The sequence below is a fragment of the Vigna radiata genome, unplaced genomic scaffold (genome assembly GCF_000741045.1).
Source record: "Vigna radiata var. radiata cultivar VC1973A unplaced genomic scaffold, Vradiata_ver6 scaffold_158, whole genome shotgun sequence".
NCBI classification, from domain to species: domain Eukaryota; kingdom Viridiplantae; phylum Streptophyta; class Magnoliopsida; order Fabales; family Fabaceae; genus Vigna; species Vigna radiata.
In genome coordinates, this window is record NW_014542914.1 from 661,122 (window position 1) to 686,831 (window position 25,710).

General features: G+C 33.9%; 2 protein-coding genes across 2 annotated transcripts; one reads left to right on the plus strand and one right to left on the minus strand.

Annotated features, from left to right (window-relative positions):
• Nucleotides 1–2,315: 2,315 nt before the first annotated feature.
• On the plus strand, nucleotides 2,316–3,239 carry LOC106752446 (agamous-like MADS-box protein AGL80). Its single transcript, XM_022777139.1, has one exon. It carries the CDS (start codon nucleotides 2,611–2,613, stop codon nucleotides 3,091–3,093), a length of 483 nt encoding a protein of 160 aa, XP_022632860.1. The 5' UTR covers nucleotides 2,316–2,610; the 3' UTR covers nucleotides 3,094–3,239.
• A 546-nt stretch (nucleotides 3,240–3,785) lies between these two features.
• On the minus strand, nucleotides 3,786–16,499 carry LOC106752493 (nardilysin-like). Its single transcript, XM_014634186.2, has 19 exons — nucleotides 15,918–16,499; nucleotides 15,610–15,685; nucleotides 15,209–15,255; nucleotides 14,358–14,470; nucleotides 13,720–13,793; nucleotides 13,498–13,593; nucleotides 13,264–13,383; nucleotides 12,512–12,742; nucleotides 11,843–11,991; nucleotides 11,571–11,727; nucleotides 8,527–8,679; nucleotides 7,827–8,209; nucleotides 6,784–6,933; nucleotides 6,495–6,677; nucleotides 5,822–6,025; nucleotides 5,606–5,712; nucleotides 5,133–5,286; nucleotides 4,564–4,685; nucleotides 3,786–4,263 (listed from the first exon to the last, which is right to left on the minus strand). The coding sequence occupies exons 1-19, from the start codon at nucleotides 16,461–16,463 to the stop codon at nucleotides 4,020–4,022; spliced, it is 3,309 nt and encodes a 1,102-aa protein (XP_014489672.1). The 5' UTR covers nucleotides 16,464–16,499; the 3' UTR covers nucleotides 3,786–4,019.
• Nucleotides 16,500–25,710: the final 9,211 nt, after the last annotated feature.

Here is a 25,710-nt window from a genome sequence, read left to right on the forward strand (position 1 = left end):
GACTTCTATGTTCGCACTAAACCCGTAAATGGGACCACTATGGAAACCATAAACAATAAACAATCAACATAAAAAACTGACATTTACCAATTAATCAACATAAACAATCAACATAAACACTGTTCGCACAAATTTCAAACCAATTTATCAACAGTTCGCACAAATTTCAAACCAAAAAAATTATATTATACAGAAAAAGCTCTGTTCAACAGAATCAGACACAAGAATGGCAGAGCACTAACCTTAGATTACGACAATAGTACTCAATACCTCACTGTGTCAATGATGAACGCTTTCGATTTCAGCCACACGTTAGTGTTCTTCTTCCCAGTGTTCCACACTATGCTTCAAATTGGGGAAATTTGATTCGAAAACCCTTAATTTAATTTCATTCGAAAACCCTAATAAAAACCCCTAATTTCAATTTTATTTTAATTAGGTCCACATAACTGTGCTGAAGATCATCCACGTAGGCAGTCCTGTGCCAAATCGTCACTATAGTGCACAGGTGTACTGTTTGCCGTTAAGTATTTAGACGTCGTTTCAAAAAAGGACCAAATTGAACAGATTTTACAACCTTTAGGACCAAATTGAACAAAAAAAAATGAGGACCAAAATGAACAAACCAAACAAAAATAGGGACCAAAATAGCTATTAAGCCTTTTTAATTTTAAGTATTTAATAATTTTTTAAAATTAAATATTTAATAAATTAAAAGTTTTGGTTTAAATATTTCTTATTATTTTCTTTCGTTATATTCTACTTATCTCCTGGACTCCATATCAAATTTGTTTCATATAGATGGTTAAGTATTTCAAAAACTAAAACCAAAATAAATACAAATAAACATATCATATCAAATATGTTTTTATTAATTAATTTAGTTTTTCTTAAATTAAAATATTTCTTACCATTTAAAAATATAATGATAATTAATTTTGTAATTAATAAATAGCACAATTAATAAAATAATAAAAGAACTACATGGTTTAACTAAAAACCGGTTTTTGTTGGTGACATTGTGCTTGATACTGTGGATGATCTACCCAACAATTGTATGAGAAATTCCCATATAAATGTAATTAAAAGTGAATAATACATATTCAGTGCATTGGATAAATAGATAATTGATACATTTTCAATTTTTTATTAAATAATTAATGATGATTTAAGATTTATAGTATTGCGACTTCATATTTAAATAATAATTTATCCACTTTTGAATATATGAATGGATTTTTTTAGAATATTTTAATACACACCTAAAAAGCAAATTATTTATTGAAGTATCTTTCAACTATAGAAAGTTTTTGTAATAATAAGATGAAAAGAGTATTAAATCTTATTTTAATATACACGTTTTAATCAGTTTTACACAGTTCACCATTTTTTCCTTTTCATAATGGGTTTACGTTTTAGTTATATAATTAAAAAGAAATCACGATAAAATATTTTTTTCCTTTAAATAAGGCTACTTCAATTAATTATTATCAAATATAATTTCTAAATATCAAGAATTTCACTCCTCAAGTATAACACAAGATTGACCAAAATCTTTTCACTTATCCTCAATATATAAACATGAAAATCCCAATTTTTGTTTATCATCCAGAAATGGTAGCTTTTTTAGATCCACTTAGAAGTTTTTTTTATACAAAAATAAAATAAAATTAAAGAATTACTTTTATTTTTTTTATTTTTGTTATTTTCTATCGGCTTTTAAAAAAGAATATCTAAAATCTGATTAAAAAACTACATTTAATAACTCATCATAAAAATTAGTTGTTTTTAAAAGTGTATTTTTATAAAAACATAAGTTAGTTTATACCTTTTTAAAAATAATCATTACATTCATTGTAATCACTATTTTAATCTGTGAAATCTCTCTAATTGTTCATTGTACATGAATTTAATTATGATTTTTTTTTCGTAAATGTATTTGGTAATTGAGATTTTCTATTGATGCACCTACTAAGCTTTCCCTAATTTGAATATACTTGCATCTTAAATATGCTTATATAAACAGCAAGAGAGTGAAACTGAGAAAAGCACTTCACATTAGCAGTATTTTGAGAACTCTCTTCTGATCACTGTTATGGCCAGAAAGAAGTTGGATCTGACATACATCACCAATGACTCAAAGAGAAAGACAACCTTAAAGAAAAGGAAACATGGTTAGTGGTTGATTTCTATTTCTCTTCAGAAATAAACTATTATTGTTAACTTTATTTCATCTATATGAGAAATATTCTATAAATTAGTTTATAAAGAGTTTTATTTTATTTTATTGTTTGATATATTTCTCTTCTTGAAATATATATGATATACATACATATACATACACACATATAGACATACATAATTTGTTGAGAATTTAAGTCTGAGTTCAAGTCCCATATTGGATAGAAATGAGAAAATAGAACACTATATAGTGAAAGACCCATAACTTTACAGTTTTGGATAAAGATTGGTATCAATCTCTTACGTGGCTGAACTTAGATCTCATTTGGTATTCTGTCTTTCCGGTGAACTCCCTCCTCGATAGTCCCAACAGAATTCACATCACTTTTAATTTCTTCATATGTTTTATTAACAGGTTTGATTAAGAAAATGAATGAAATTAGCACCCTTTGTGGGATTGAGGCATGTGCCATAATCTATTCTCCAAATGATCCTCAGCCAGAGGTTTGGCCATCTGAGCCAGAAGTACAAAGGGTGCTTTCCAAGTTCATGGAAATGTCTGAGCAGAAACAATGCAGAAAGATGTTGAATCAGGAGAGCTTGTTGAAGCAAATAATCATCAAAGGCCAACAGCAGTTGACAAGACAAAGGAATGATAACAGGAAGAAAGAAATGACTCATCTTATGTTTCAGTACTTGAATGTTGGGAGGGTTTTTGACAATCCTAGTTTGATAGATTTGAATGATCTCTCATGGCTGATTGATCAGAACCTGAATGAAATAAAAAAGAAGATGACTATGATCCAAATCCAAGAAGGGGAACCAGTGACTGAAAATGGAGGAGAACGTGGACACATGCATCATGTTCAAGGGCTAGAGAACAGGATAGACACCATTCAGAACCAATATTGATTCATGGAATCCTTTGCAGATGTTAATGTCTAAAAAGTCTTCGGCCAAAACCATGTTTCCTTTAAAGAGAGTTTCTATGGTTTTTCTCATTTGAATTAGCAATTCTTAGTTTAATGTCTTTCTTCGAACTATGTTTTTATTTTGGTTTCTTTAGTGTATGTTTTTTTTTTTTAATTGAGTAATGCATGCATATTATCTTCACATTTGATGGTTCAGTTTATTATTTCTGAAAACAAAAAAAATCACCAATTTTTAACAAATTTGAATTACATTTGTAAAACAAAACTATTTTCGATTTGTCTGTAACGTAATACAAGAAGTTTTGCATGGTTATAAGTAAGCATACTTTTGACTATTCACAATAAGTACAATTTTTGAACAAGGCATACACATTATTGTTAAAATGTAGGAACTAACTCAACAAACATGAAATTTCTACTCAACATCGTGTTCCATCAGAGTAAGATTTTCTATATTTCACTACCTTTTGTCAAGAAAAAAACAAAAACATTTTATCTCACCATTCTCTCCTTCCCTGCTCTCTGCTCTCTTCCTCCTTCCAAAGAATTTCTAGTTCTAAAGCTTTTGGTTTAACCCTTAAAATGGCTTTTAAGAGAAAACACACCAATATAGCCTAAAAGAGAAAGTCATTTAAAGAGTGCAAGTAAACAAATATACAAAGGACAAATGTATAGTCAATGGACTAAAATAACTTGTTGATAAAATTAATATTTTCTCAAATAAATGTAATGTACATAAACAAATCTGATTCCAGTAACACATTTTGTATTCCCCTCCTTTAACTTCTGCATAAACTTAGTTTCATTTTAAGTATATCAATGGCACCCCTCGAGTCTACAACCACTAAATGAGAAATAAAGACTCTATTGTTTAGCTTCCAACAATTGAACACTATATTTCTAAAGTTAACAAAAACTTGGATAAAACTTGGATTGCTTCTTAAAAGCTGCTGCATCTGTAATGACCTGCACAGATTCTGGTGGTGCTTCAGCCACTTTCAAGTCTGTGTTGCAACCCCATACCCGAATGAGTAGACGCCGACACTTCGGAGATGACGGTTTAAAGTAAGTCTTGTACCATTCAACAACATCATGCTTGGTTATGTTCTTCAATTCTTCCGCTTCCTTCATTGAGAAATCGAAGATATACCTGAAAAACATAATGTTTATAGTCACATAAACCATCATTGTAGCAACAAAATGCAGCTAATAATGATATTTCCCATAAGCCCTTTTATTCCTTAAACTCTATATCATGACTTGGCAGAAGTTGCTCCTGCTTTACCAAGATGGATTCAGTAGTAAAAAGACAGCATAAATATGTACATAAAAGATATCAAACAGCTGAGCCACATGGAATAAGAGGCTGCTGGTTACCAGACTTCAATAAGTGACAACTTTAATAACTAAAGCCTAACACTGTCGTCTAGACCACAAAATATGTAAGTACCTTTTATCAACAATTTGGTTCCATAATCTATTGCTTTCATATGTGAGTGAAGGATCTTTCTCTAGCAGCTTTGCCATTAACCCGCTCTTGTAATTCTCAAAGGAATCACCCTCCAGTCCATCCTGCAATCCCAATATATTTCTCCAAAACATAAGTCTTCATTCAGAAAATAAACACTTCGATAGATCTTTTAGACAAAAATCCACAAATCAAGTCAGAAACAGAAAACCCTGAGGTAAAATAAGTACATCCAATGTAAATGGCAGTAAAAGAGCTATCCTGTTAATATGAGGCCAACAGTGCTGTTAAATTGAAGCAGCTAATAGTTTATATTTTAAAGCTCTTGCCAAAATAGACTCCTTAGACGTTATTAAAAACTGTTTGGAACAAGTTTTTGATGACAAATTCAAAGCATTTTACTATTTGCATCCATTTTCCATCTTTCTCAGTAATAGTAGGGTTGGCCTATTATAACTTCTTAAGAACCCAAGTCATGTTAGCCTTATTGCATCTCACAAGGAAGCAGATAGCCTAAGAACGTGAAGGTTGAAGGAATGAGGAACTCTTACCAACAATTCTTCCAGGCCATTTAAGAAGTTGTCAATTCTACCTTGCAAGTAAACTGGGTTGTACTCAGATGACTGAATGCAGAAACAAAACCCAAAGACACGGTATGTTACTCTAGGGCTGCACTCAACATTATAACCAAGCTGCTCTTTTGTCCTGTATCCAGATATATGAATTTTAGTCCTCAAAGAGACAAAATAGGCAGGATTGACAAAAGAAAGATAAAGAAACAGCAATCTCAACACAAGCATAGTCAGTAACCTATGCTCTGAGCTAGTTTACAACAATTTGAGTTTAAGAAATATCAACAATTAGAGTAGCTTGCTCACATAAATGCAAGTACAAGTTCATTTTGCACTGAGAAGATGGGTAACAAATTGTCATTCTGAGAATATGAGAATATGAGAAGAGAGGACCTATGGTCGTTAATAAATATCAGAAGTCAAATACACGAAACTGAGCAATAGATTGTCACCTCAGCTGATTAAAAAATGGCTCCTCCACGATTTCCTCAAAAAGATCAATCAAAGCTTTCAATTTGATTGACCCCAAACCAAAATCTTGCTCAAATTGAAAATAAAGCTGCATAAAAACCAAAACTGAAGTAAGAAGAACAACAATTTGTCAGGGACAGAAAATAAATATCTACGAAACACATGGTGAAAAAAACAACCAATCTAACTAAAATTACCTCAGCCACAGAGTTCCTTTCTGACTTATTCTTCACACTGACATCTCTAACTAAATTGGCACCAGATGGCAGGCAAATAACCCGCTCAGCATGCCTCAACTCAGTCGGGAGTGGATTTACAGGAAAATTCGTCTTAAGTATATTTGATATGCCAATTGCTTCTTCTTTCGAAAGATTTCCATGACATAGGCCCTCCACATATAACTGTACCATATTAAGATATAAAAGAATAAATCTCCAACATCACAACTACAAAAGACAGAACTCAACAAACCATAAAATCCTACAATTAACCTATGTTGACTTATCATATTCACAATATAACTCATTTAAAAATCAATTAAAAACCAACAATATATGACAAATATAAAGGAGTAGTAGTTGCTTTCTTGCAGTTGTTAGTGTTACAACCTAGGGCATGGGACTTCTACATGCACATTAAGGTCAAAATAGGGAGCAATTTTGGTAGCACAAACAATAAAGTTACAAGCACAATAACAATTACTCAATCATGTACCCCTTGGTTGGTAGTTGGCACAACACACTCAGGTGCAATGATGCATGTTGCTCACTCGTCATCATCCATCATAATTGGAATTTAAAAGACAACAAAATCTGAAAAAAAGTATAATAGAAAATACTAATATTAATACTAAATATATTTTATATCAACCTGGGAGAGAAGTCCAGGGACAAATGCCTTCAGATCATCAAGACACAAATCATTTAGATAATGCAGCTTCTCATCAACGTCATAGAAGCTCTCACACAAAACTTGCAATCTCAAATATGTTGAATGGCTTAGTGGCTTCATGTTGGAGTTCTTTAAAGTTCTCTTCATATCTTCTTTTATGACCTGTTCAGATAATCAGTGGTTCATGACAAGCAAAGACAGAATGAAGAAAAATTAAAATATGGTTAACACTGAAAAAAATAAAAATAAAAAGCAACATATTGCATACCTTAAACCGATCATCAGTTGGCACGAAAGATTTAGCTACTGAAAAGAATTTAGATAACAGAACAGGAAGCTTCTCGTTGAAACCATAGACCTTCAGCTCAAGCATGTCGCCAACATAATTGACATAAGTTTCTAGCTTGGCAACACTAGCCTGCATCCACAGACAAAAGCTTGTTTACAAAAAATATCTAAAATAGGATGGGACTATTGGCATAACCTGCATCACTTATAAGTGCAATTTCTTAAATTGCAATCAAATATTCAATGAAGGAAACTACAATTTGAAGAAGTTGGTTGGGGCGTGAATAGCCCCAACCCTAAAGTACTGTTCTCTATTGAATGACTTGTGGTATATGCATACTTTATTTAAGGAATACTAAAGAAGGGTTTTAATTAGTGTTCAATACTAAAGCTTTATACTGTTACTTTATTTAACATTATTACAATGAAAGAGAAACACAACATTGGTGATACTACACAAGGGTTTAAGCACCTTCAAATCTCATGTATTCACATTGAAGATATTTAACAAGATCATTTTGTCATATATTTCCTATAAGTAATATCAGGTCAGTTTCTTGGGGCAATATACTTTAATCAAATGAAAATTAAACCAAATTTCAATCTATAGGAAAAGAATAAAAAGTGAGCTCTAGAATGTTATATAGGTATTCTTGAATGCTCATTTGTTTCCAAAAATATATTTATGGGAGCATTTTTATGCAGTTAATGGTTATCTGGTTTGATGATTAGTTTAAGAAGACCTCCAGAAACATTTACAGGATAATCTATATATGGTGAAGAATCTAGTGAAAAATGAGAGCATTTTTTTAAGATGTACTTATCTTTCTGTAATATATATGTATGTATATACATGTATATGCATATATGTATGTGTGTGTATGTGTATATACTTGATAGAAAAACAGTATCTAAGCCCAAGTTGTCTTTTGTTTCTATGTTTTGTACTTCTATCATGTTTTAGGTGAATTTTCCATCCTCCTTTATTGCCTGTTGTTTCTTGTAAATAAATAGATCATTAACCTGGTATGTGATTTCATTCAACTCATCTTTCAGAAGGTGAATGAACAATTCAGATAATACACAACTCTTCACGCCGGCATATCCACCCTTCATGCTGATTCGAAAATACGTATTGGCACGAGGAACTTTGAAAGTGCAATCAGGCTTGTACCAGAATTTTATCAATGCTTCATCAACTATACATCTAGGAGAAGTTGAATTTGAAAAATCGTCAGCACATGTGTCACTAGCACGAATAGAAAAGTCACTTGGAATAAACTCGTTCTTGGAAGGAAGATGAAGCGAGGCATCAATTTCTGGAGGATTTCTCCACAACTCCATCATCTTTTGAGAAATATCTTCTTCCACGTAACGTGAACCAAACCAAGGTTCATTTTGGAAATCTGAAAAAAAAAATTCAAAATTTCCAATTGTCTTGGTGAAAATATAACTTCCAGAACTAATCTTTGAGCAGTGAAATAATGGTCATTATTTTCTAATATTTCAAAGCAACAGGCAGATATAGTAGAAACAAAATAAACATCATGGAAAAGAACCCCACCCTCAATCCCCATTATTGAATAAGGATTATTTAAAAGCATAATGATAGGCAAAAGTCAATGGCCTAGACATATGCCAATCAATGTTATCAAGGATACAGGCAAAAGAGAAAAAGCCAACAAGCAATTGCTAATTAGATAAAGGAGAAGAAAGAACTCACCTTCTGACTTGAGGAAAGACTTTGAAACAACATCCACCCTCATGTTTTCAGGAATGAAGAAACCAAGAACTTGTTTTAACAATTGTTCATCCCAAGTCTTGTACACATATTCACCATAAATGACATGCTCAGGTGGATAAAAATGCATATTTTCTGCAGAATTAAAATGAATAAATCAATAAGGGCAATAAATTTGTAAAAACATTATATCATATTTCTAAATAGCAATAATACCTACATAAGGGAAACAGCCAGAAAATGAAAGGACCAGCAGACCTTTCATATAATTGAGTTGAGAGCATAACAAATAGATCTTCAGTTTTTGCTAAAGATTCTAAATGACTAGTATTCCTTTCATCTCTATGTATGTTAGCCTTTTTTCATGTTCATGATTATCAAAATACTATAGACCAGTTGAGTTCTTCAATTAACTCCTATGTATATAAAAACATTGTGTTTCTATCCTTTTACAAGAAACATCCTACATAAATTAACGTCATATTCTACTCAAAAAAGCAATGATTTGGATCTCTGCCTGTATTGTCTGACAAGAAAACATCTTCTGCCACCATCACAGGACTCCACCTTTTTCTCCGGCAACCACTGAATTTGAAGCATCTCTCCAAGGGATACCCAACCTGATTGGTTACAAAGGCTAGTGCTCTCATGCTCCATCACACATTGCTTCTCTGGGCTGCTCAGTTAGGCGCACTTAGCCCACTTGCTGCCTTCCTGTCACCGGAACACCATCATGCCATCACTAGCAGTTTCGTCGAATTCTTCTATTCCTATTCAGATCGAATCCCTAGAGGATTTTTCTCCTCTTATGGGATTTTGGTTTCTGTTGGCGCTATGGAACATCTATCTATTGGACCAGCCCACTTGTTTCTGAGTCCAACAATTACTTTGGAAAAACTTAATGGTAAAAATTATTTATCTTGGTATGCTTCTATTGAACTTTGGTTTCTTGGCCAAGGTTTTCATAATCCCTTGGAAAAAGATCATAGTGAAAAAGATCACAGTGAAATATCATTAAGTGTTGAACAAGGGAATAAGTTGGACATCAAACTTTGTGCTTTGCTTTGCTTTGGCAATCTATGGAACCTAATATATTAGGGACCCTCAAAGCATTCAAAACATGTAAATCTTTTTGAAAGATGGCTCAGACCACTTGAGGTCATGTGAAATTCAACAAATATGGATGTATTGTGATAATCAAGCAACTCTTCACATTGCTTCCAACCATGTGTTTCATGAGTGAACAAAACATATAGAAATTGAATACATTTTACTAGAGAAAAGTTGTTGCCCAAGGAAATAGCCCCTGAGTTTGTTGGCCCCAATGATCAACTTGCAGACATTTTGTTGTAATTTGAGATAATATCTTTATAATCTTCCTAATTAGAAGAAATAGATATATAATCTTTTATTTTATTTTATTTTCCTAGTTTTCCTATTTCCCTTTTTAGGAGAATTAGATTATTACAAATAGAGGGTATCAGAATGTATTTTTAAATGATTGAAAATAATAAATCAGTCTTATTTTTTCAATTTGGTATCAGAGCTTGTCTAATCCACTTCCGCTGTCTTTGCTGTCCGTCGGCGGCCGGCCGCCATGGCCGCCAGCAGCCCCTAAAAGTCTCTTCTTCAACCTATGTCTTTATACTTCAATGGGTAGTCCAGCTAATTGTCCTAGACAAGTCTCGTACGGATCAGTTCTCACCAGTTCTTCCACCTTCACGTCCTGCCGTTCAGTCGTGAGGAGGAGAAAGTTCCTGCCGCTGTAGGATAGTGTAGTCCCTACAGGTCTGTTGCTATTAGCCTCTGCAAGACAGTTGTTTCCTAAAGGCCTCCCATATATTCAAGACAGTTAAGTCCCTAAAGGTTTGTTGCTACTCAGGGCAGTTAAGTCCCAGAAGGTTTGTTGTTACTTAGGGCAGTTAAGTCCTTGAAGGTTTGTTGCTACTCAAGGCAGTGAAGTCCCTGAAGGTTTGTTGCTGTTTAGGGTGGTTAAGTCCCTATAGGTTTGTGACTGTTAACCTTTGAAGGCCTCCCATATGTTACTCATGGAAATCAAGTTCTTGAAGCTTTGTTGTTGTTCGCCACTATTGATGGCAATCTAGTCCCAGCAATTTGTTGCGGTTCACCACTACAGGCCTTCATCCATTCTTGCAGTTTGTTGCTGCAAGTCATCATCCATGGTTAATGGAAATCTCTCTTGTCCATTATTGTCAGTTTCATGGTGCCAGTTCACTCTTGTCCATTGCTGTCCAAGTTGAAGTTTCGTGGTGCAAGTTCCCAGTTGTTCATTGTTGTCCATTATTCTCTATATGATGCTGAGGAGTCTCTTGGGCTACACTTGTTTGTGTGTACAATTTGGTTTATTGACATTATCTCTGATTGAGTTTGTCTATTTCAAGCTTGGTTCATACAATCTTGTATGATCCAACTTGAGGGAGAGTGTTGTAATTTGAGATAATATCTTTAGAATCTTCCTAATTAGAGAAAATAGATTTATTTTATTTTACTTTCCTAGTTTCCCTATTTCCCTTTTTAGGAGAATTAGATTATTACAAATAGAGGGTATCAAAATGTATTTTTAAATGATTGAGAATAATAAATCAATCTTATTTTTTCAACTCATTTTGACAAAATCCCTAAGAGGAACTCAGATTCGATTTATATGTTCAAAGATTGCAACAGATAAATGTATGTTCCAGCATGAGAGAAAAAGTTATCTTCTGAGAAAAAACTGTTTGCTTTGTATCTATTTGTAATCTAGAATCTTGGGGCAAATTCCTTTCTCTGTCCTTCAGCTTCTGTTGTAAGACATTTATCCTTAAGTGTGTGTGTGAATCTGAATCAATAGGGATATCTAAGTTATGATCTCTCAATCTATTTTCCTCGCATATACTCTTTCAAGTATGTTCTTGTACCAAAACTGCATCATTTCAAGCACCACAATTTTCAAAAGGCCCGAGCATTAAGAAAAATTCATACCAGAAAAAAGTTTGACTATACTACCAAGAAAAAAATTTAGAAACCTGCAAGCTCAGCAGCATAATCATCCTGAGGTTGCTCTTCAACAAATCTGAAATCCATGTTGCCAATACTTTGAAGTTCCTTAAATATCCATTCTTGGGGTGAATCTTGACGCAATAACTTAAGGTATTGATAGACAAAGCCAATGATGTCAAAGATCTGGGAAGTGGAATAAAAGTTAACTTTACAACTTGACAAGTGATGGCTCACTATAAACACAAAGTTACACACTTTCCATCTGATGTGCCTCTAGAAGTTAACAAAATGAGATTACCTTTTCTATACCAGAGTCAGTGAGGTGTATGGACATGACAAAGACATAAGCTATAGATGACCGATAAATGCCATCATCCCCAACACCTGCAGATAGAGAAGTAGCCCACCCTCTGCTCTTGAGAAAGGAGAGCAAACTTCCTCTGCCTTCTGAAAGGTTAATTAAGCTAGTGTTAATGAAAATCCCACATAAAACTTTCAATCTTGAAATTTTAGATTTAAATGTGAAATAGTTAGTGCATATGAATCTACAATGTATATTACTGTTATCCATGAAAGAGAGTATTCTATACAAAATGATGTTTCAGAAGTTTATCAAGCATTTTAAGTTGGGACAAAAGTATTTAAAAAACAAAAAGAATCAGCAGGCAGGCAGGGAAGAAACCGTGTGGCTGTTTGAGAAATAAAATCTATCTTGCTATTTTTATCAACAAAAACATGATAACTGGCAGTTACTGTGCAGGAAACTTTAGACAATTTTGAAATACCGAAAGAAAACAATGGAGAGCAATGCTAGAGAAGATAAACTCTCCAATGTCAATTGACATGAAAGTGTATCATATTAATTTGAAAAAGAGATATACAAGATGATGCATAAAAATGCATGATAATAGATACATGAAAATTATCATTCAATTCTTTAGGATTTATCCAGAATGAGAAATCTTACCATGCCCGAGGAGATGAGCTAAATAATCCTCTGGCTTCTTTAAATACTCTTGATGTAGACAGGGCAGCGTCCATGATAAGTCAAGGATATGGACATCTTTGACAGCTTCTAGGCGGTAAACTTTACCAGATTTCCAGATGGGACCTTCCACTGAGAACACGGGGTTTGCTTGACCTTTTTTGACAGCCCCAAACAGTTCCACAACCCAACTCTCAAGCACATCGAGAGACTCTGTTATTTATAAAATATTAGTCAAATCATACTGCCCTATATTAATTTTGGACCTACTAGTGAGCCTTGGCTAGAGCCATTATAATCAATAATCTGATACAAATAGTGGATCAAAAAATTTATTTACATTCTAAATACTAATTTGACAATCATTGGCTACAGGTGTAACTATTCAATATCAGAAAACAGAAAATAAAAGAAAATGTTTTCAACATCAACAGGATGCAACTTGACTAGCTACTCTCCGAATGTATTGCCCACCTATTAGTATTTGCCATACTAGAAGAAGTCCTTGGTACATTTTTATCTCTGCCCTACATACAACCTTTTGTTAGTTTGCTCTACTTTCCAATTAGCCACATGTGTGACAAAAGATAGAGACCGTCCCATGTTAAGCCACCTTAGGAAACAGTAGACACACTATTGCTTGGACCTAAATATTACTATCAGAAACTTTATAAAACTTCTTGGTTCTAAATAAATAGAATAATAATACACAAAATAGTGAAATTGAACCTCACCTCCACCAATAACTACAAGCTTCATCAATCCACCATGGTAATAATCCCCATATAATTTCAATATTTGCTCCCGCAAATTAATACCCTTCTCCATTGCATCAACCAAGCTCTTTTTATTCCCTTCATGTATGTGAAAAGGAAATAAAATAGTTTATTATTGTCAAATAGCTTTAGCAAACAAAATTAGCTGAAAAGCTAATTGATCAACAGATGGATTGAGAAAATCCAACATACCCCAAAAGAATCTATTTAAAGGATGATTATGAGTAGAAGTGTGGCACTGAAGTTGTTGAAGACGGCATGCATCACTTTGTAAAACCTGGTTGAATTCTATGAACACACCATTATGGTATATGATTGTAAGCCAAAAGCACATTTCATCAGCAAACTAGAAGATAAGAAAGTTGGAGCACTTTCTAAAGTTCTTTATTTAAATAAATAAAAAAAAAAATCCACCTGAATCTACTGCAAGTACTTCTCGCTCCATTGCCTCCATCTTTACAAGAGGTGAAATAAAGAACTGAGAAAATCTGATGATGAAAGAAACCAATAAAAAGGCTCAACAGAAATTTAGCACAATAATGATATGTAGCCAACAACAAACTCTGATAATTAAAATATTCCAACAGATCATTTATGATGCATGATTCCCCAACGGATATTGAGATTATTAAATAATTAATACTTACAATCAAATACACTGGATTAATGATCTATTGGTCTTGTATTTCACCAAACACTAATATAACTAAACATAACAAAGACATAGGATGGGACTAATTTTGCTGAATTAACGATCTAAAAAGTGTTTTATGCTGTACAACATATGCTAATTATGTTTTACATTTTACAATACAACACATGGCTACTGGCTGGTAATCTGATGAGCAGACAAATATTTGCAAAACAATTACTTCTACTCAACTGCAGTAGTTAAAATGCTCCAAAATATGCATGATCATCACACACTATACATATTTATATTAGTAATCCGCGACAAAAGACAGAAGTTAAATGCAATGCAGACGCAAAAGTAGAAAGCAGAACCTATCTGTAATAAGTAATGAGTAAAACCACCAAACAGAAGAGTTTACCTTTTCAAGGCACCCTTCAGAAATTCTCGTTTCACTTCAAAATGGTAGCAGGTGTATTCCGTTTCTGTGTATGCATTTGATGAGCCACCATGCTTGGACAAATAGCTATCATACTAACAATAAAAAGAGTGTCAAACCCTACGCCAATTAACTTATGTTATGCTTCTAGCATATAGAGCAGGAATACAATCAACCTCAGAAAAGTGAGAAAATTCATACCATGGATACAAAGAAATTAATCTAATCTATCTTAATTAATTTTAAGTTTCATCAGAGAATAGGATGGAGAATCAGTTGGGATTACGACTTAGCTAAACTGGGTACAAAACCACAATGTGGAATCTGACACAGAAGAAGTGAAGATCCACTTATATTACAACTATGATAGTTAATAATAGTAAAAGGATACAGAAATTTATCATTTAACCTATCAGTGGCTATACAAAAAGTTGAAAATTTAAGAAAGACATTCTGGTGGCAGTGTGACATTCAGTGAAAGAATGCAAGAATGCTTACATAACTACAAAATCCAACATAACATGAAGTCAGGAAACATGTAATACATTTCCATCGAAGGCTTCACATAGTGAAAATTTTCTTTATTGAAGACAGGTAATATTCCTGAAGTTGAACTCAGGCACACATATGACAAAGGAAAAAACAATAAGAGGCATGCTAAGTACTATCATGTCATAACAGCACATCTTCAGGTTCAGGTTTTCACTTGCTTACATCATGCTTCTAAACCAAAGCAAACATGTTATAGATAAATTGTTTTCTCAATAGTACATAAGAATTCAATCACTTTCAAACAGACATGAATAATCCGCACATCACATAGCCAAACAGACCTCATTTTCATCTGGAAATTCTTCACTCCCCATGAAGAGCATGTGTTCTGCAAATCAAATACGTCAAATTCTCAATTTTAATCCAGGATATCTAAAAAAGGCCACACAAGTATAAATCAAGATAGGAAAACAAATTAAGGTCCTATTTGTATAAACTTCCCAATAAACACTTATAAAAGAATAAGACAAGTAAAATGAATTAAACTTAAGTAAAAGCCAACTTATACACTTTAGTTTGCATAGGTATTCGATAAGAGAGCTTTTATAAAAAGCCTCGATACATAAGTTGATTCTAACTTATGAAAACAGTTTAATTCATTGTACCTTCCCAGTTCCTTCTCATATAAGCACTTAGGAACAAGTTTATCCAAACAATACCTAAATGGGGAAAATATCCAAACCTAAAAAGTGTGCTAGTCCCTGAGCTTCATTCGGGTCGGAGAAGCTGCCCATTCCTACACACATAGCTGCTGCAGCCTGCAAAAAAACAAAAATACAAAATTCATTCATTCACATTCAAAAACACCAAAGCAATAAACCAAATCACATAGAGCATAACCGCTCACATCCCCAAATTTCCACACAGAACCCAGATCCCATCTACACCAGAACAACCAACCCACAAAGCCACAACAGCAGCACACTGTAAACCGAAGCTAAAATCGAAATGGGCATTCCCAAAATAAGCATAACACAATAAAAAAGCAACCTTTTTGCTCTGGGCAGCCGCCCCACAACCACCCTTGACCCCATCCTTTTCCCCATCACCCTCATCATCATCTTCCTCCTCCTCCTCCTCATCATCATCATCATCTTCCTCCTCCTCCTCTTCTTCATCATCCTCATCTTCCTCTCCTTCCTCAACCTCATCCTCCTCTGGAGCATGCTTGGGAGGCCCCTCTGGGTAAATCTCGGGATCATGAACGAGCAGAGCGCGGAGGCCGTTGGGGAGATGGAGGAGGCGGTACAAACGACGGTCATTTGGGGACTTGAGAACGACGTTGTCGTGGTGTGAAGCACCGTTCATTCCCATTATGAAAGGTTGCTTCTTCCTCTTGTGATTGTAGAGAAAGTGGGAATGAAGTGTGAGTGAGGCAGCAAAGAATGTATTGTGAGCGTTATTTGCAAGTGTGAAATGCGAAAGGGAAAGCGTAGTCTTGATTGGAGCTGGTGGAAGGAAGGGGTGTGGAGGAAGTAAGCCCAGTTTTCTTGTAGTTTGCTGAGGATAAAGAAGCAACCTTGATTCTTTGCTCATCTCATCTTCGCACCCCCAACTCACACCAACTGCTTCTAAATCAATTGGGCCACCTTTTCAGGGTTCATTTTATCAAAATAAGTAAAATCAAACAACTCTTCAAAATTTTAACTTGAAAAACAAAATATTAAACTGCTTTCGATCAAAAATCAAAAATATATTTGTAGAAAGAAGAGATTTCTCTGATTGGTGTTCACATCTTTTCTAATTTTATTCTTTAAATTATTTTTTAAAATTAAAATGATTATTTTATTAATTTTACTCTTCAAATAATAGTTTTCTTATTAAATTTAATCGTATTTTTTCTTCATTTAACCCTTTTCTAAAACTTAATCATTTTTTAATTATAAAACTTCCTACAAAATAAATAAAAGGTCAAAAGCATTTTTGGTCCCAGTTTTGGTTGGGAAAATTCTAAATGGTCCTCATGTTTTTTTTTTTGTGTTCAATTTGGTTCCAAAGAACGTATTTGGTGTTCAATTAAGTCCTTTTCAGTAACTCCATTTAAATTGTTAACGGCGAGCTGTCCAGATATGCAACTGCATTGTGAGGTGTCACTTATTTGCTGACTTGGAGTCCTTTCTGGCATTGTCAGTTGGAATTAGGATTTTTTTAAATTGTATTTCTGATTAGGGTTATTATTTTGGGAATAAATTAAAGTTAAGTATTTGTGAATTTGTATCGTGGTTTGGGAGGGAAACTTGTGAAACTTGCGAGAATGAAAAGAACAACTTTGGGATTCCACACCAGTGACGTGCTATTCCAATCGGAAGCAATCATCTTTGGGAAATCATATTTGCGAAATCAGGTTTGTGTTCGTAATCCCTGCTTTGTGGCTTTACTATCTAGGTTTTTTGTTGAAGACGGTAAAACCTGGAAAATTTTGTTTGAGTGTTAGATTTTGGAAAAGTTACAAATTTTGTAACAATTTTTGAAATTTATATAGGGCATTGTCGTGTAATGTATTATAATTGGTTCTGTGAAGGTATTGTTGGATTTTTTACTTTGATATAGTGGTCACATGTTAACACTTACTTTTAGCATTTATATAGTGGTCACATGCCCATAAAGTTTATTTTGTAGGCTTGCGTTTGGGATGTCTGAGGAGAGGTTTAATGTTGTGGTCCACCATGGTGGGACCCTAGTATGTCAATATCCTATTGAATATGTTGGTGGGGAAAAGACATATTGGAGTGTGGACCCTGACAAATGGAGTTATTTTGAAGCAGTAGATGCTGTTAAAGAATTGGGGTATATTAAAGTGACTGACATATTTTATTGCATTGATAATATTCTACTTAAGTTGGATGATGACAAGAGTGCAATGAACATGGTAGGCATTGCCAAGCATTTAGGGGAAGTTAACGTGTATGTGGTTCACGGTGTAGATGATGACCCCGAGTTGGTTGAAATAGAACCAAGTGAACAACAAGACCAAGTTCTTTTCCTCTACGAAGGAGCTTTAGATAGTACACAAGATAGCCATGTAGGTAGGGAGGATTTGAATGATGACATCCATAATGAGGAGGAGGAGGAAGTACACTTGGAGGATGAATAGAGGGAGATGCATAAGAGAAATGATGAAGGGGAGGTGCATAAGACAAATGATGACGTCCAGAGGGAGAAGGAGGAGGAAATAGAGTTGGAGGAGGAGGACATGGATGATCAACAGGTACATGTGGAGGAAGAAGTACACGTTGAAGATTTTACTTCAAGTGTGTTTGATGATGCAATGGATGTGCATAGTCATGAAGGAGAAGGGCATGAAGCACAGCGGGATGTTGATGAAGGAGAAGGGGATGAAGGATTAGTGGATGTTGATGAAGTACTTAAGGACAATATAAAAGGGGTTGTATCAATGGAAGTTAGTGAAAATGAAGAAAGTGGAAGTGAGGATTCAGTTGATATTGCACATAGGCAGAAGAACCCATATGACAGAGGGTTGTCTGATGATGAGTGGGAGTCAGAGTTTTTGGCCAGTCCAGATGAAAGTGGAAGTGAGGATAGTGGTCACGAAAGGCAAAGTTGTGGTCTATTTGGGACCTTTGTTATGCAAAAGAGTATGTCTGAATACAAGTGGGAAGTGGGAACAAAATTTAGGGATAAAAATGAGTTTATGGATGTTGTTAGAAGTTATGCAGTCCACGGTAGGAGAGATTTGAAGTTTATTAAGAATGATAATAGACGGGTACGAGTGAGATGTTTGGGTGCCCAAAAGAGTTGTCCATGGATGGCTTAATGTGGCTATATGGAAGGTTGTAGGACTTGGCAATTGAGAAAAATAGTGGATAAGCATAGTTGCAGTAGGCAATTCAACATTAAAATGATAAATGCTAAGTGGTTGAGTGAGACATTAGATAATTCATTACAATAAAATCCGAATTTGAAGATAAATGAAATAAGCTCAAAAGCTTTGAGGAAATGGAATACCAATGTCACACTTTCTAAAGCTTGTAGGGCAAAGATAATGGCACCTAAAAAAGTTGAAAGTAGTTTTAAAAATCAGTTCAAAAGAATTCATGACTATGCACATGAATTATTGAAATGTGACCATGGATCAATAATACAAGTTAAAGTGGATAGTGAAAGTGGTCAGTCAATATTTAAGAGATTCTATGTTTGTTTGAAAGCTTGCAAGCTTAGCTTCGTGTCTTGTAGGCCATTTATTGGTTTGGATGGATGTTTTCTGAAAGGATTGTATAAGGGGGATTTATTAACAGCTATTGGGAGAGATCCTAATGACCAGATGTTACCTTTGGCATACGCAATTGTGGAAGTAGAGAACAAAGATAGTTGGACATGGTTTTTAGAGTTGTTGATAGAAGATCTTGGGGGTGCTGAAGTATGCAATGCATGCACTTTTATGTCTGATCAACAAAAGGTAAATTCATTTTTATGTTTTGTTTCATAAGTATAATTGTATCAGTCATATTGTAGTCGGTCCCTTCTTTTGATTAAAATGTTCAAATTGGTCCCTGATTTCGTTTATATTGTTCCATTTCGTCCTTTTTGCAAATAGGGTTTGCTGCTAGCTATTGAACAACTTTTACCTAAGGCAGAGCATAGATTTTGCATGCGAAACTTGTATGCAAATTTTAGGAAAAAGTTTTTTGGCCAAAAGTTGAAGAATCTAATGTGGAAAGCTACTGCAAGTACATATCCCCAAGCTTGGGAAAAAGAGATGTTAAATATAAAGGAAGTGAATGAAGAGGCTTACAGATATCTAATTACTATCCCGCCAAGGTATTATTTGTTCATTAACAATACATTGATGACATGTATAGTGTATATAAAAATAATTTCTATTTCTTCTAATAGATATTGGTCAAGATCTAGATTTACAGGTAGAGCAGTTTGTGATACATTAACCAATAACATGAGTGAAGGTTTTAATAGTGTGATTGTTGAGGCACGAGGAAAGCCCATTATAACCATGCTTGAAGAAATTAGAGTTTTCCTCATGGAAAGATGGGCAACCAATAGAATAAAAACATGTAATATGGACTTTGTTATCTGTCGCAAGATTAGAAAGAGACTTACAAAAGAGTCCAATTTATCGAAAAATTGGATCCGTAGGTATGCATTTCCTTTCCCACTATTGGTTGATGGTAGTTGGATTGTGATTAAAATGGTGTTATTGATCAAATAATTCTTAACTTGTATTCATTTATGGCTTCATGAAAGTTGGTCTGCAGAAAAACTCTTTGAAGTTAGGCATTATGCACAGATTACAAACAAGTTTGCAGTTAACCTGGACAACCAAGATTGTAGGTGCAGGAAATGACTTCTTACTGGGATCCCTTGCTGCCATGCAATTGCAGCAATGAAGTTCCTAAATTTAGATCCAGAAGATTATTTACCCATTTAGTTCAAACGGTCAACGTATGAAGAAGCATATACCTCCATCATATTTTCAGTCAATGGGCACCTATTATGGGAAAGAACACCCTATGTAGACGTCCTCCCACCATTCAAAAGAAAATTACCTGGCATACCAAAGAAGAAAAGAAGGTTGGAGCAATGGGAGCTAAGGAGGGATGAGACCCAGATGACCAAAGGTGGCCACCGCAAGAAATGTTGTATTTGTCGTCAAGTTGGACATAAGAGAAATAGTTGCCCTACTCAACATTAAGCAGACCTACCAGAACCATCCCAACCACCACCTCAACAACCAACTGAGGAAATTATACAACCATCCCAACCACCAACTGAGGAAATGACACAACAATCTGAACCACCACCAATCAGACCCGACAAGTTACCAATTAGAGGACAACGTGCTTTATAATGTTATAAACTTGTACTTTTGTTTTGTTGGAATTGGTCATTTCTGTGGTAAACATTAGCCACTGGATATGTTTTGGATGTACTTTAAATTTGTTTTGTTGGAATTGGTCAATTGGGTGTCAAACATTAAGCATTGCATTTGTTGGAATTGGTCACCTAATATGCATGTAATGATTACCTTGGTTTTGTTTATGCAAAGTTATCATTTTAATGCTTTATAAAATTGGAAACATATTATGTTTTATTGGTTTATGAACTCATCAGTCGTCAACATATGGACCACATTTACAAGTAATAAACAAAAAGTGGGACTAAATTGAACAATTACTTACTAATTAATTGAAATTTCATTCCTTCATTTAGTACAAAAGAAATAGCCACAACCTAAACATCACATCAGTTCAACTCCATTGACCTTAAATCACTAGGTTCAACCACATTGGGACCACCTCTTTAAACATCGTCACTTCAACCAAAATGCACAAAACATAAGTATGTTAACTACACTAAGAAAACTAGCCACTGCTACTAATAATTGGATCTTTTTCTTTGAAGCTTTGAGTGTGTTTTCCAGATCATAACTCTTCCCCCTTTGCCTCCCAATAATAACATCCCTTTCATCATCATTTTCTTTATTGCACCACTTGAAATAGTTGCAACACATTGCATTACCAGCTTCACTCTGTTATTCATCAACAACAAAAACTTCAGACACAATGTTAATTACTAACACATAAAGAACATAGGGTTTATATTCAGATTACCTTGTAGTTTCGACAACCCCAAAAATATCTTCCCGCATTCTTTGGAGTTCTAGCCATTTTTACTACTACCATCTCACCACAATTGCAAATGGGGATTATCCCTAGCCCCATTGAACCACCCCCAGGTGAATAATGAGAACAACGACGACCCAAGTTATTGCAACAAGAAGAAGAATGGGAAGCAGACATGGCTCATTAACCAACAAGATTGGGAAGATGATTGCTTAACCTCCAACGTCACTACAACTTTCACAGAACATAAATAAAAACCCTAATTTTAGAATCCACCCTCTTTTCACCTCACAAAATAATAACCCTAATCAGAAATACAATTTAAAAAATCATAATTCCAACTGACAATGTCACAAAGGATTCCAAGTCAGCAAATAAATGACACATCACAATGCAGTTGCACATCTGGACAGCTCGTCGTTAACAATTTAAACGGAGTTACTGAAAAGGACTTAATTGAATACCAAATACGTTCTTTGGAACGAAATTGAACACAAAAAAAAAGGGGACCATTTCAAATTTTCCCAATCAAAACTGGGACCAAAAAGGACTTTTAACCTAAATAAAAACTATCTACAATAAAATTATAAAAATTATTTATATTTATAATAAAAGTGTAAAATTATTATTTATTATCATAATTTATACTTATATAAAGTGAGAGAATTTTTGTTGTTTATATTTGTTTTTCAATTTTATCTTTTTCTAAGTTAATTTTTTTTTTTTAAAATTAAAATAGTTATTTTATCATTTAACTAACCCTTCTTTTAAATTTAACCATTTTTTTATGGTTGATTGTATTTTTAATTTTAAAATTTGTTTATTTTTTATTATCATAAAAATTGAGCGTGTCTTTTCAGTAATATATATATAAATGATAATGGTTGTTTTAATATCTATATCTATTTTTTAATTTTATCCTTTTAATAATTGTTTTTAAACTTAAATAATTATTTTATAAATTTTACTTTTTAAGTAACTGTTTTTTTAATTTAATTATTTTTTAATTTAAATTATTTTAATTAATTTTTTTTTAAACTTAATCATTTTAATTATAAAATTATGCTGAAAATAAATAATAATTATTTAAAATAAAATTATAAAAATTATTTATATTTGTAAAAATTATAAAAAGATTTAAAGAATAATTATGATATATTATTTCATAGTATATATATATATATATATATATATATATATATATATATATATATATAAGGGTTCTATGATTCCTCATCTATTAAAGGAATGTACAAGTTATAATAATGTCTAAATTATAGCTAACAGAATATTTCACATATGTTAACACCACAATCAAGTTGGTGCATTGATATCACACATTCCCAACTTGAATAAAGACTTGTTAAACATTTTGGTTGACACTCCTTTAGTGAGAACATCAACCAACTACAATGCTAATCTTACAAAGGGAAAGGAAATTATTCCAACTTCAAGCTTCTCTTTGATGAAATGTCTATCAATCGCTACATGTTTTGTTCTATCATGTTGCACAAGATTGTGAGCAATTGCTATAGCTGATTTATCGTCATAATTTCATTTGGTTTAAAGCCCAAATCTAATAGTACATTTTTAATCCACAAAAGTTCACATACACCTAGTATCATGCCTCTGAATTCTACTTCATCCCTAGATCTTGCTACTACAAGCTATTTTTTACTCCTTCAATTTACAAGATCCCCTCTTACAAAAGTAAAATATCAAGAGGTAGATCTTCTATTATCTTTTGAACCTGCCTAATCTGTAGTAGTATATGACAACAGTTGATTTCACGTATTTTTGTGTATATATTTTGGTGAATAAATCAACTTCTCCATAACTTTTACCTTGTTTTATCCTCAGGTTTAGTGTGTTTTTTAATTTTCTTGTGTTTTACTTAGTATATGCTTATTTTTACATCTAATCTCTTTGTTTGAGTTGTGAAATAAATGAATAGGAAACACTTCTAGTAGAAGAAAACAAGCAAGAATTCAAGAGAACATGTTTTGGGACGATAAAAGATCAATTTGAAGGAAATACTCATGTTGGACGCCTTTGGAATTGCACAAGAACCTAAATTTTAGAATGTTGTCAAAACCACCAGGGTTGAGCGCTAAACCCCTAACGTTGAGCGCTAGAATCAGCTTTGAGCGGTGGCCTTCGACGAGAGTTGCGCCCAGGGCGCTGAGAATCCAACGTTGAGCGCCCATTTTCCAGAAATTCTGGTGTTGAGCACCCGTACCCAAGGCTGAGCAGTGATGACGCTGATGTGTCAATATGAGTTATTTAAACATGGGTCTCACGAGTTTTGGATATTATTATCCTCCTACACTTCATTCTTCACCTAGAGTGACTAGGAGAGGCCCTTAGAGGCTACTTGTGGTGCTGGGAAGCTCTCCCTTATCCTCTTTGAGCTTCAAGCTTCATCAATGGTGATTTTGCCCCTTTTGGGTTGAGGAAGAAGATGGGTCAAAAATTGGAGATGGAATTGCGGAGGGGAGGCGCAATGGAGCATGGAGTAGTTGCCAAGAACCTTGGTAAAGGCTTTGCATCTTCTCTTTGGTTCCAATTTCTTCCCTATCTCTTCAATTTTGTAGAACCCTAAGTTCTCTACCATGGAGGGCTTTTCTTATTTGTTGAGATTAGTTGTAAAACATGGAATTCTTATGTATTTTGTGATGTTAATTATATATGTTATTCCAATTCATGTTGTATTCAATTTCTATGCTTAATGTTTGCTTTGGATTGATCACTCATGCATGAATTTTGGTTCTTGATGTATTGAGAAATATGATTGAACCTAAAATTGAAATTGAATACCTATTGGATGGAATTGAGATTGTTTGTGAATGCATGAGAATGAAATGGATGAATTCTAGTCTTGACAAATTGTAAATACACAATGTTAAATTTCTTGCACACCAACTGTTTGATAAAATACCAAAAAGAGTTTCTTGTGTTGTTTTTGTGCACTTTGATGTCTAATTGAGTTATAAAAGGAAGAATTGTCATGTGTTGCACAAGTTCCTTGGTAGAGAACGATATTTATCACTTGCTACGCTACGACCGGTGCACCCGTTGGTTTTGCAGTTAACAAGTTTTTGGCGCCGTTGTCAGGGACTTGTGTTCCAACACCAGGCAATTTGGGCATTTATGACTTTTTTAGACCTTTTTATTTGTTTTGTCTTTGAATTTTGTTTTGTCTGCAGTTGGTTTTATTTTTTAAGACTTTTCATTGATTTAGTTTGAACTAATGCCTATCTCGGGGTATGCCTTTGAGCTTGATGAAGTTATTGAAAGTCGCTAGGAATGGGATTACAGTAGCAGAACTAACTAAATCAAACCAGATGTGCAAATCACCAAGGATGGGGTTGTGTGTTTGGATTCACTATTTTGGAACTTAAGGCATGTTTTATGGACTTCTTACACCAAGGGATTGGGTGAGGGTTTGTCATACTTAGGTAGGCACAACAAGAGGGATCTGAGTGTTCTAACTTTAGAAAACAGGGAAAGTAAAATTCTTTGCCAAATGTATGTCTATTTTGTTTGTGTTTCTTTTATGCAATTTCCATACAAATGTTTATACTTTCCACTGGTTTGGTTTGTGCTTAAAGTTTGTTTCGAGGTACGCCTTAGATCATGATCTAGTTGTTGGAAGGTCCTAGGAATGGGATTTCAGCAGCCGAAATAGCTAAATCAACCCATATATTGCAAGTTGCCAGGGATAGGATTGTGATTTTGGCCCCCACTATTCTGGTTCTTAATGCAAGTTTTGATACATTCTTAGGCCAAGGGATTGGGTAAGGTGTGTCAGACTTAGATAGGCGTAACAAGAGGAATCTGAGTGTTTTTACCTTAGAGAACAGGGAAAGTAGTATTCATCACCTTAGGAAAGTACTAAGTGATCTTGCAACAAGAGGGATCTGAGTAAGGTTGTTTAGGAAATCTATTTCAATCATTCTGCATATTGGAATTGTTGTTTGGTTAGTGTGCTCTCGTTTGCAATTTTTGTTTCTTCTTTTCCTTATTTCTTTGTTTGTGATTTTAATTTTTCTATTTCACTTTTCTATATGTTATTTTCATTTTTATCTTTATGTTTTCAATCTTAATTCTCAAATCTTGGTTTTTATAAAAATTGGACTAACGTGTTTGTTCGAGTCTCTCAGTGTTCTTGCAAGTAATAGGTA